This window comes from Staurois parvus, unplaced genomic scaffold (assembly GCF_062004578.1).
Source record: "Staurois parvus isolate SC_StPar_1 unplaced genomic scaffold, SC_StPar_1.0 ptg000078l, whole genome shotgun sequence".
Taxonomy (NCBI): domain Eukaryota; kingdom Metazoa; phylum Chordata; class Amphibia; order Anura; family Ranidae; genus Staurois; species Staurois parvus.
This window is the reverse complement of record NW_028317874.1, coordinates 6,475,094-6,488,360: the sequence shown is the minus strand read 5'-3', so window position 1 is coordinate 6,488,360 and position 13,267 is coordinate 6,475,094. Positions and strand designations below refer to the sequence as shown.

The window sequence follows — 13,267 nt, the reverse complement described above, 5'->3', positions numbered from 1 at the left end:
TTAGAGCCTAACAGTGAACCAAGTGCTCGTAAGGCCATAAAAAACCCTTATTATTTGTCTCACCCAGACCATGGTGCATGGTCAGTATTAGTTCAGACGTGCAGCCCAATTCGGAAAAGATAGAAGTATGAACCTCCTACATCTATGATTTGCCATGAACCTATGGTAGTGGCAAATCCAAAACTCTACAGCTGTAAATGAAGACATTAGAACTGTTTTTACAGAAACCTATGTTATCAGATGGAGTTCTTCTCCCAATACACGTTTTTTGAAAGCTTAAAATGTCTTTAACAGAAAACGCTAACATGTCACTGTATATTGTAAAAGTAGTCTCTAAAATGAAACAATTTATATCACTTTCAAGTGTTTTTCTTTAGACCATACAATGTTTTAGAATTATAAGGGTTAATTTTACCCACAAAGCAGTATGATCTCATTTCTGTCCTTTCAGACTCATTGGGTTTTACTGTGCCCCTTCTGTTGCAGGACATTAATGTCATAGGTGCATTCACAACCATAATATCACAGCTCTTTCTCTTTCAGAAATGGAACAACAATAAAGAGTAATTTAGGACCTAGGCAGCAGAATCATTATCTGCTTGGTTAATCATCTGGCACTACTTTAGAAGAATTCATAGTAAATAGGTTCGATACAGAACTGATGAAATCCATCTAAAATGTGCTTCATACAGAACTGGTCTTCAGTTACCCAATAGTGATGTATTACAGAGAACACAGAAAGATATGACATGGCAATATATTGATTCACAGGGGCTGTTCAGGAAAATTTAATTAGGCAGCTGGAAAATGATTTCATTGCTGTATATGTCATAAGATGGAAAGGAACCTCATCAGAGTCATAACTGAAGTCAGATGGGGATGCACTATAATATAACTACATACAATAACATTTAACTCATAGGACAGCTAATTGTTATAAGCCACCTGTTATAAGACTCTAAGGGGCAGATTTACTAAAACGTGTTCATACAGAATCTGGTGTTATACGGAAAAGTATGTTTTCCTTTACATGCACAGCTACTATTTTACAAACAACAAACCAGAGAATGAGAGATGTTTTGGCCAGCTTCACACACCAGGGTAGCAAACCATGCACATGTTAATGCGTTGTGGTGCCATTCATTTTCAATGGCACTCAGCACACTAAAGAAATGTACCTGTGTTGCAGCATTGTGACTTGTGATGCACTGTGTCAGGAAAAATAATGCAGTTGTGTACTCTAGTCTGTTGGCAGCTTCTGTGGTGCATTGGCAGCTCATTCAAACACATGTTAACATACTGAACTACACAGATACAAATGGGGCGTTCATATTTCTTAAGCCAGTTTCTTACTCCTCTTAATATCCCCTGCAAACGTTTTTCCCTGCAGTTCTCTTGCTAATTTTGCCATAGATGTCCAAAGGGGAACAGAACAAGGAGTTAAAATTAGAAAATTTACTACAATTTAAAAATGTTGATGTATGCTGCTTCTCCCCATTACCCTGTTGCCCTAGGCACTAACATTATGAGTACATTTATGGTTTAACTTGGTTGAACTGCTGCTATTTTGCCACCACGCAAAGATACTCAACCTTTCCTTCTAGTAGCCATTCAGAATCTGTCTGCTGACATTTTGTCCCTCATGCATTGACAAACTGCACGTCACATTACACAGTAGATCCATACACCAGTACTCTGCCCAATGGATAGTTTTTCATGTTTCCTGAAAGTCCATCCATCAGCTAGTCTTGCGTACCTCTTTATAGAGTTATGAAAGGACATAAACGTTGATTATAACACCTGTCCATGCTCACAAGCATTTTCAGCATTGCCAAGGCCACAGGAACCATCTGGGATCTTTAGCATTGATATTGCCATGTGAAATGTTCAGTCGGGATTAGTGCTGCATAACTCAACTAGGAGTATGACCCTTAGTTACAAGAAGCCTTTTTTTAGAGAAATTCTGGTATTCTTCACTGCCAGCACAATGACATAACAGCACCATGCTTGACATTACATCATCCTGTGTTGATGAGGCTTTTGATTAGTTCCACTCATAATTGGAACACAGGAAGTCTCTGTGAGGACAGAAACACTGGACATCAAAATTTCTGTCTTTGCCAGTCTTTTTTTTACTCCCAAATCTGCTCTGGAAAAAGGATAATTATTGCTGGGGACATAAAAGAGAGAATATCTTTTACGCATTCAGATACATGAGGAAAATGTGCAGAGTGACCCAGTTCCAGACCCAACAATCAGGTACTTAACCATTCTGTGTTTTTACGACATGCACCTATGGAGCAAGTCCAATATTTACTACTGAAACCTAATCATTTAACAAAATAATACAGAAAAAAACAATAAATTGATGTTGATTCTGACTTTGTTGGGTGTTATCCGTGAACACAGTTCTACTGAGTTGGGATAGTGCACGTTTTTATGTTTTTTCTTTATTAAACTACTAACTCAGGATCTGTTAATTGCCCCACTTTTATTGTCTAGATATAAAAGTGTCATTTATGACATACCTCAACACTAAATATTTTGCATCCAGCTGTGGTGTGACTTTAGGCCATGTACACTCTATTCATATCAGTGAGATTGTGTGCAGTGCATTTGCCTAGTGTTAACATTAGGCTAATTTGTAAATTGTGCCCTATTAGTATTAAATGGGAGACTATTTGTCTGTACTTATTAATGCAGTCATAAATACTAATCATATGTAAACTAACCCTTTAGGAGGTTACTGGCGTTTTTGGGTTCCCCTACAGTCCTGCACAGTCAGGCAACATGCATCTTCTTCCACTCTTGCACACTGAGACAGTAACTAGTCCTTAGGCTTGTTTTTGTGATTTTCTTAGGGGAATTAAACTTGGATGAGGTTGAGGGATACATGGGATGTCCAAGGAAATGTGAACTGCGAGGACAAACTATGTACAAGTCTATGGACGAGAAGCAAAATCTGTCTCTTCTTTAAGATCACTCCTGCTCTTCAGTATACCTCCTCAGACCCCAGATGAATTCTCCTCTTCACCCAACAGTACTAAGAGTATTCTGTGGGCAAGGGGATCCAGAAGCTGCCAGAGATGAAACAGTCCTGGCTGAGCAGCTAGTTGGGCTAGTTCTCCACCTGACTGCCCTCTCCTATTATTCGGCCCAGGGGGTGTAAGGTTATTCACATTGTCCTTCCTGATAGCTTTATGGGTGGCTGCCTTCAGGCCTTCCACTTGCCTAGCTCTTTCCCTGATGCTCAGGCTGTCCCTCTTAGTAGACAGTGGCACAGTGGAGGTCCCTTTTTCCAATGCCTGCTTGCAGGTAGGCCCCTTCCCTGGGCCCCCTCCTCAGCTCCACACTCCAGCCTCCTACTCCATCTTCCACTTGACACACACACTGACTCCCTTCCTGCTGATCAGGCTCTATAATATCCGAGGGCATCCCTAACCCCATGCCAACCCCCTGCTTGGGGACTGGTCAAGATCCCTCATACATACAGATCAGCCCCTCCTCACCCCCACCCACTGCCTTCTAGAAATGTATCAAGCCTCTAGAGCAGGGGGAGGTATCAGGGAACATATCTGCAGAGCCCTAATCCCCGACCCAAAGTGAACTGGTTGACTCATGCCCAAGCATCTATTCAGCTTCTGCCTAAAAACCTAGTCTAGATCCCCCAGGCTAACTAAAGGGGCGCTACAGATACCAAAAGTGGGTCCAAAATTATTATAATGTACTCAACATTAAAGAATGAAACTCAAGTATTGCTCTATATCTATACTCAGACATAAATATAAAACAAAAATAAATGTAAATGTGGGACAGACTCAGTAAACCACTTGGTCTTTTTTTCTGCCATCTCTCTTTTTTATTTCTGTGTTTCTAGTGTTTACACATTGAGTACAATGAGGAAGGGGTAAAGCCTCTTTCACGTTTGTATTGACAACTTTTTCTATATTATAGAGATTTCTGTTCACTTCCCAAAGACCACATGAGAAGAGAGGGGGAATATTCCCATTAAGGGACATAACTAAAGGTCACAAGGCTAATAAAGTAAAATTTGAATGGGGACCATCCATGGCAGGTTGACTGCAATGTTCGCTTATTAACACACATGTAATGCAGAACTCCAGACAAATATAACAAGATGATAGATGATAATAAAAGACAAAATAAAACCAAATTTTGTGTCAATAATCAGCTTCAATCCAGAGATTTCCCCTGCAGGACATTTTTTTCTGTGACTAACTGTCCTCAGTCTGATGGCCAGCACCATTTAACCCACTTCCTCTGAAACCAAGTCATCCTGTCCCTGCAGCAGCCTCTGACTGGACAGAGAAAGGAAAAGCAGCAGAAACAGCAAGAGACTGATACCAGGTCAAATTCATGTACATTGCTTGCATTTATAAATACATCTAATGATGTATTAATGAATACAGAGCTGCAATAATGTGTGCCTTTTATAACTGGCCAGTGTTTAGCTTTGCATTGGTGTTCAGAAGTGGGTGGCACATAAGGCTTACCATTCATGAAAAGCAGACATGACGCTTTTTTTAAATTGACTTCTCCATGATGCACAACATGATATGCAGCAGTTCTGGTGCATTGTTTACTACTGTAGTTGTTCATTGGGGTGCTATACAAAACAAATGTCCTAAATGATTTTGTGCAATAAACCATGAGTTGACCCATGCAGCACATGTAAAATCTACTGGGCATTTCTGCAATGCATCAGTATTAATGAAGCCCTTTTCTCATTGGTAATAATAGCTCCTGTTTCATGGAGCAGTCAATGTTTAACATAACTGCACTGATATGTTTAGTGTGTACATACACCAAAAGACAGAAGGTAAGACACATGATATGGAGTCATCACATCTAAAATACCATTAAAGGCTAACTGCCATTTAAACAGCCTTTTATTATGATGCAATGTCACCTCCAGCAAAGGTAATGTTAATGAAAGGTTGGATAGAAATTTTGAATGGGGAAAGTGTTTCACATAACTTGATAAGACTGCTGGTGTTATGTGGCAATAATTGACCTCCTTTAGGAAGAATGGGTGATCTGCAGTCAAAACATGTCCTACATCTTTGTAGATCACTAAAATGTCATTTGGAGGTGACTGTGGGATATAAATGGTCTGTAATGTGGTATACAGATAAAATTGTAGTTCTCATTCAAAATAATTCAAATGTTGTCTATAAAAATCATGCATTTGCATGCCTTTTGCCTAACACTATTTGGCTATATTGGTGCTTGATTTTGCACAGCGCTGAAAAGTAGTAAGTTGTCCTTTCTCAGTAGTTGTATGCTAAACCTATTCTTCTATATCAGTGAGGGATCCATAGGTGAAGATAAAATGATAACAATAATCACCGCAAAAGAGTGTGTTATTGCTGTCAGTGTGGATAACACGCACAGTGTAATTTAGAGATCGATAGATCTCCAGCTGGCAGTGTTTTAGCAGCAGTTTATTACTCATATTGTTTTATATTTGGAAAGCAATGACAGAGATTCCTAAAAAGCAGTTCCTGTGGAAAGTCCTACATGAGCCTTACATGATGGTAATATGATCATAATTTCTTTTTCAGAGAAGATTGTAATGCAGGGACAATACAATGATGAATTGCTAACTAATATGTAATTAAGGCGATCCTTTCCTGTTAAAGAGACCCTGCCATCAACTGAAAATTTATTCAGTTTGCTTTTGGACTTGCTAGAAAATTTGACCAGTCCAGGAAGAGTCAATTCCTTTGCACAGCCTCTCCCTATTCCCACATCAAAGCCCTCTGCCCTTCTGGGAATGTCTCATTTTTGTCTGTGTTGTCCATCTCCTCTGTACCTGCCCTCTCCTCCCTATATAACCTTTTATGTATCAGCCAGAGGAGAAGGAAAGGGGAATACTAAAGAGTGTCAACTGAGTGAATTTACTAAGGCTGCTGACATCACATCCAAGATGGTGGTGCCCAGCAATAGCCTCAGGACTTATGACTGTCTACACAAAGGAGGCTTTTGCAGGTACATAATATGCATAAAATACATCAAATGCACATATAATCTAATGGGAAAATTGCTGTTGAAATGAATAGTCTTACAAGGTTTATGTTATGTTCTTTCCCAAAGGCACTTTCTGTTACAGGTGAAAATTCTGACCTGCAAGGGCTGACTGCAGACATGGTATTGTCACCTACCTCTTTGTGATTTAATTCTGTAATAAAAGTGTACATTCCATGCAGAGCACACCAACACATGTAGTCCCCATATGTGCAGAAACTGCAGTTCCAACTGCTGGTCCACTACTGCTGCTAATTGTTGAAGGGATTACCATCAGATAACCGAAGCATAATGACACAGTACATGTCCATGCTAATGTTTGAAACCTATATTGAAAAAGCATGTAGACTGCCATTGTTGATTTCTCCTTTTTAAAATGCTAGTTGTCTGGCTTTTATGTTGTTTGGAAGGCAGTCACTGACCTAGAACAAGTCTGCAAGTCAGGGGTCTTTGGAAAAGCTCAGAGTGTCCACCGAAAAAAGCAAAGAGAGGGAGGTGGAAGAGCCCTTATAATGTAGTAGATTAATTCAGAAACAAGAATAAAATGCTTCCCCAATAAAAAGGAAAAAAGTCAAAATGGACAACTTTTGAGGCTGAGGCTGAGGCCTCCACGCAGGGTATTCACTCTCTATGCCTCAGGCATTCCCTTCCTAGGTACTATGTAGGGTTCTCAGGTGGGTGAATAAATTGATAGTAAAAATCAGTGCAAACAAAAAGCCGATCGGTAATTTGACTGGCAGAGGTGCTGGATGTGGTTGTGTGGATAGGTACAAGTTGTCTGTTTTAGTAAAACATAAAATGCATTTTGTGGCTTTAAATGGACACTTCCTCAGTTCAAGGTGATACAATTGGTGTTTAGTATTAACTGGTAGTAAGCTGAACTTGTAAAATATTCTTTATTAGCCACTAGGTGGAATGTACAGTTTTATTTGGTGAAATAAAGTTATTGGATGTCATACTAAAGCAGGCAATTTGTACCTATCCTTAGTACAACCATATTGGACGCCTCTACCAATCAAATTACCAACAGGCTTTTTTGTGCTGGCTCTTCCTACCAATTGTTTCAGTTCAGTTACTCATATATTATACTAAGCCTAGAGACAGGCAGGAAACTAGCATTTTTAGAAGAAATGGCAACGGCAGCCTTTGTAGTATTCTTAGTATAAGTTTCCTTCAAACACAGTTGTGTTTTAAAATAACTCTAAATACGTGCTGAACAAATGTGATGATCTAGCTAGGTTGTAACAGAGGTTTAATAATATTCACTGATAATTATGTAAAATAGTAATTGATGCCAAATATATCCAATGAAGAATGTTTCTATATTTGGCTCAGCAGCTGTTTTAGAGCTGAAAGTTCAGCCCTGTAAATTCTTCATCTGTGAAGTGTACCTAAATGCAAATATAAACTGCGTCCACTAAAAATTAAAGATTAAACTGGTCAAAAAGTTCCTGAAAAGGAAAGCGTAACTACTTAACTCTCCTGCTGCCCACTCCACTGAATGCTGCTACCTTAAAGAGGAATAAACTTCTGAAATATGCTGAGAAACCAACAATATCGATTTTGATTTTTCATCAGGGCAGCATTTTGCACCATGAGCAGAGTTACTGTAATTGATTACACTCTTCTTTTATAGACACCACAGTGTGCCCAGTTTAATTTTCACAACAGGATGAATTTAATTGCCCTTCATTACTGTGCTTTTAAAAAGAATATTTACTACTCCTTTACATTTTTTTCTTCCCCTCTTATCTTGACTGCGGGATTGTCCTCAACAAATTCTCCTCCAAAAATATACTCACAAGCCCAGGAAACCCAGATTTTTTTCTGGTGTAACCTCATGCATCCCTGTCTCACTCTGGGTCCCTTGCCTCCATCTTCTTTTTTTACGTCGCCATGGGGACGGCTGTCTTGCATCCAGAGATTCTGCTCTTGAGATTTCCCTGAATCTCCTAGGATGTGTGATGTGAGTATCTCAGGAGGCTTTGGACAGGATGGAGTATGTTATTCTCACTTAGTTGAGAAAGCCAGAAGTGCAAGGCTGTGCCCCACAAAAAAAGTATAATGTTCAATTGTGTAACAGATGGGAGAAGGAGGGAAATTCTTAAAAATTATTAAAGTCATTGAAAGTCCGTTTTAGTTGTTATAAGTAAATCCAGCATGCAATAGTTCCGTCATAGTCCTGTTTTCCTGCACTTACGTATTATTTTTTTTTTTTTATGCTACTGGCTTTTTTACTGAATAGCAATAACTGCTTTTTCAGATTGTACTCCTCCAAGAATCTCAAATTTCAAATGAATAGATGGAATGAAAATAAAAACATTCATGTGTTTCGCTGGTGAAATCAATGGCCAAGTAAATATTGTTCAATCCCCGACCCTGGGATAGACAAACACAAAATAGATAGCATGCTTTATTTATTTAAGACAGTCAGCTTTTGTGTCACTTATACACAGCTTTATTTACATCCCAATCAGACCGACTGAGGGTTTTGTCCTGGTGATATTTGTTTTGTGCCTTACAAAGAGGAACACACTTAAAAAATCCATGTTCTTATGCCTGGCATCAAGTAGGATTTACGACAGTTGCTTTTATAGCCTGGCACAAGGGAATTGACCAAACCACTGTCTTATATATATGCCTTGAAGACCTGTTATACATATCTAGGGTTCAACATCTGATAGCACCTATGACATATTTAAAATGTTGACAAATGTGATGGGTTTGGTTTGCAGAAAGTAAATATAGGAAGATTTAACAAGCTTTAAATAACTGTTCCTGACATAAATTCACCTTTCTTCGGGAATGTTTGTTTTGATGTACTTATGAATGTACTTTCACCATCTAAATAAATATTCCAGGGCTTAAATTCACTGACTTTTGATGTACTCTATTATTTTCATTTTTTTCAGCCTTCACAGTCAGAATCATTATTTTATTTTATTCCTTCATAGTTATAAAATATCTAGAGTCTAATTTAATAGAGACAATTAAATTGAATTCCAATTCTGTCCAATAAATGTAAAAACTTGTTAGTAAATAAATAAATACATACATACATACATACAATTTAGATTGTCCAATTAACACTTCATATGGTGTGGGGTGTACATAAAATAGTAATGTAGGTTAATACTGAATGGATATTTATTATTAAATATTAATCAGTATTTATTATTTAAACTGGTATTAATTATTTTGTGATAATATTAATAGTTAAACTGAAACTCCAGGCAAACAGATAAATTCCTTTTTTTAAATAAATACATGTTTACTATTTTAAATGACAAATGATTTGTTACTGTACAGTCAATCTTGTGATTTACACACATTTGCTTTACAACACAGACAGACAGGTGACACCTGTAGCTCCTAAGCCATCCATGTTCCAGGATCAATATGTCAGCTTGGAAATATAGTATAGTTGCAGTATAGAAATATATATATATATATATATATATATATATATATATATATATATATATATATAGAGAGAGAGAGAGAGAGAGAGACATATATATATAAATAAGGATGTTTGACTTATTTCTGACAGACCTTTAAAGTATTCTTGTTCTGTGTCTGTGAATCCAAAGTCAGACAGCCAGGTGACTAGCATTTTCAGAAAGAGTTAACTATGTCAGAGTCACTTTTAGGAAGGTTTCAGATGAAAAGAAAGGTGGTTTTTGTTCCTGCATGGAGTAAAAATGTTCTTTCATCCTGCTGATATCCTAATAGCAAAACAACATCTTTTTAACCTATATTTTTCTTTCTACACATAAATCACCATTACTCTTGACAATAATATAAATATTTTTTTCACACAAGGAGTTTATTTTCTAAGCAGTTAAATAAATTAAATTTACAAACATATGACAAATAGAGCTGAAAAAATTACTTAAAATTATTCTGTCAATAGAATAAAATTGTGAAACCACGGTCTTCCTGTATTGAAAAGAATAAATACTTACCTGTCCCTCCGACTATGCCATTGATCTTCCTTCACTACAAGGTTGAAGTATTTTTAGCATCCAATATACCTATAGGTGTGTTGAATGCCTGGTTATCCACCAAGCACTGCGGTTTGATCCAAAAAAATCAAGCCACAGAAGACTGAATGCAAAAGATTTTTTGGGCACCATAGAAAGTGAAGGGGCAAATAAATATCGATTACAAGGAGTCTCCAGTGTAATTTAGCTTCAAAATGGATTTTTTAAAAGTAAAATAATAAACATCTTATGTTTACCTGCTCTGTGCAATGCTATTTCATAGTTTGGCTCCTTTCCTCCTTTTCGAGGTCCCCTGCCAATGCTCTTCATTCCTTCTCTTCTGTGTGTCCCCCCATAGTGATCCGTGCTAAGAGGGCACATGTGCGAGCATGCTCCTGAGCCAGGCTGTGTGTCCCTAGACACACACAGCAGGGCTCGGCCCCGCCCTCTGCTCCCACCTTACAGGATTTGACTGTCAGCAGCCGAAACCAATGGTTCCTGGTGCTCTCAAAGCGTTTTGTGAGAGCAGGGAGCGGGGAGAGATGCAGCTGGGCACAATCCTGGTTCGATACAGGACTGCAGTAAGTAGTAAATGTTTGGGGGGGAAGTGTTTGTGGCACATAGCAAGTGCTAAAATGTTTTTTACCTTAATGCAGGGAATGCGTTAAGGTAAAAAATGTTTTCATTTTAGAACCATTTCAATAACTATATTCATCCATATTGTATTATGTTGTTTAAACAACAGCTGTTAAATTTGTTTGATGTAGACAGGTGGTCAAGAGCTGTTTTGTTCTTGGTAACCTGAGCCTATAATGTACTGTACATTGGTTGTAACTGTAGATTACTGGCATGAATGTATCATAAAACACTTTTAATGAGAGATCTTCTTTTTGCTTTTCAGTAAACAAGCACAAACCTTGGATTGAAACCTCATACCATGGAGTTATCACAGAGAACAATGATACAGTTATATTGGATCCTCCTCTCGTCGCACTGGACAAGGATGCCCCGGTTCCATTTGCAGGTAGGACGATGCACAATTATGTGTTGTTTGTGTGTTTTCGTTGTCATTTTGGCATCAAATATTTGGGGTCTTTATGATGTGCTGTTTATAGCTGAGCTGTTATATTGATTTTCTGGTTTGTTTCAAATGCAATTATTACTCCTAATTTCCTTAAATAAGATCCAGTTTGTTTGTAAAGCTCAAATGGTCTCCCTTGTTAAGTGAATGTTAGGTTATAGACCCTATTCAATCAATGGCATGCAGCCAAAAATGTTGAGCATTGAGATCTCCATGCAAAGCAACCTCTCCTAAGCTCTCCAGGACACTTTTCAGCATAGAAGACCTCTCCTAAGATGCTCCAATTGGGCAGCCATCTTCCTGCTCCTGCTCCTTTTGGATGTGCCCTCCATCAAGGCAGCTTATACTTCTTAGACCTTCGGTACAGGATCAAGGCAGGGGCAAGGCCCAACAAAGACCCTTCTTCAAAGTGGCATTCTTACCAGGCAGAAGCCCGGAAGGGTAGACACTTCTACAAGTTTGCACCAAATATTTGTTGTCATTCCTTATCACATCACTGGACCAAAATCATCAGTTACTGGCTGAAACAGATCAGTATGTATAACTTGTGCATTGATACTTTTCACATTAACTTAGGGAGACAATAGCAGCAAACAGAAATGACCAATGTCCTGAGTTTAGGAGAAACCTACTGAACACAGCAAAGCTCAGGCTGACTGCAGTCTAGCTGCAAAACATATAAATTTAACTTAAAGCAGAACTTAACTCACCTTCCCCTGCTCCCTTGCTGATGTTGACATCTCCTTCAGTCTACTACTGGGTTTGGAATTTCAAGCATTGATTGTCCAGCCCAGAATTTGTAACTCCCGTTCATGCACAAAGGAGTTCATCCAGTTGGTAAATTTGTTTTACTACAAAAAAAAGAGCCTGTCTCCTCACATTTAGTTTTTTTAACAGCTTAGCTTCACTCTAAGGCATGATACCCTCACATATCATATACAGATAAATACATAGGGAGTTTCAGTTTATTTCATTAATATTTGGTGACCTTGATTATGCAATCTCACTCTCGTAGTCACGCTTTGACCATTGTGGCCACTGTGCATCATGTAGATGCATTCAGAGGATTGCACTCTGAATTTAATAACAAGGCTGAACTTCTAGGATCCCTGTACATTATCTAATAATAACATGTCTATTTGACACCACTTCTAGATGAGGTTTAGCAAAAGTGTTGGCATGCCTTACATTGTCACTCTGTTGTATTACAACACATAACTTTATTTGTTCAGGCTGCAGAAACATTATCGTCATGCACAGGGCAGCTGTCCTATCAAGGCTGTAGTGGTGGATACAGTATTTTACCTCTCTCCCTGACATTACGACAGTCTCCATTATACAAGAACTTGTTCAATACTCAGCACATTTGGAAGCTCTCTGCAAAAACACCCAGCAGCTGTTAATCTCATAAAATGGCATTATGTGACGCCTGTTTCATCCTGCCTGCACAACCAGGGCACTAATGCAGATGGGTTATGGTAATGGACTTCAGGATACATTAGTTTTGGACTGGTAGTTATATTTGTAATGGATCGAAGGAAAAAGAAAGCTGTGCTCATAATTGAAAGCTCTTTTTCTGAGAATGAGGATTTAAAATATTCAACTTTTAACTATTGCCCTTTCAACCTGTCATCTGCTGAAAAGGGATATTGAAGAAATAAAAATGATTAATGCACATGTGCTTTAATAAAGAAATCATATCTTCATTTAAATGTATTGATAACTTTCATACCATTCCACATTAATGTCTTTCTGAGGCTAGTTTTTTTTTTTTATCTCTAATGAGATTATGTGGAGCTAGATCCTCCATAGGCAAGGTATTCACAGGCAAAAGATAATGGCTGTCTAATCAGGCTAATCCCAATAGGTGTGCATACTTTTCAGAGATCATTTCACTCTCAAGCTCTCAAGTTTCTTTTTAATAGCACCAAATTTTTTATTAAATACTTTTTTTGGGGGGGGGGGGCTTGTGATTGGTGAGAGTGTAAAATTAAAATACTACAACTGAGTACTTAGTGAGTACTCAATACATAGGTGTCCATTTATGACACAGAGAATAGCTGTAATTCAGAGGATCGCAGCTACTCTCTGGTCATTCACAGTTTATGAGATCAATGGAGAACATGTTCAGCCCTTCACTGGAGATCTGTGT

At 38.2% G+C, this 13,267-nt stretch overlaps 1 protein-coding gene across 1 annotated transcript in view; it reads left to right on the top strand.

Annotated features, from left to right (window-relative positions):
* CLSTN2 (calsyntenin 2) overlaps window positions 1–13,267 on the top strand; it is a 1,070,252-nt gene that overhangs the window by 451,384 nt on the left and 605,601 nt on the right. Inside the window, exon 2 of the mRNA XM_089669513.1 lies at window positions 10,936–11,058. Coding sequence (XP_089525639.1) covers window positions 10,936–11,058 — 123 coding nt within the window. The remainder of the gene's footprint in view (window positions 1–10,935; window positions 11,059–13,267) is intronic.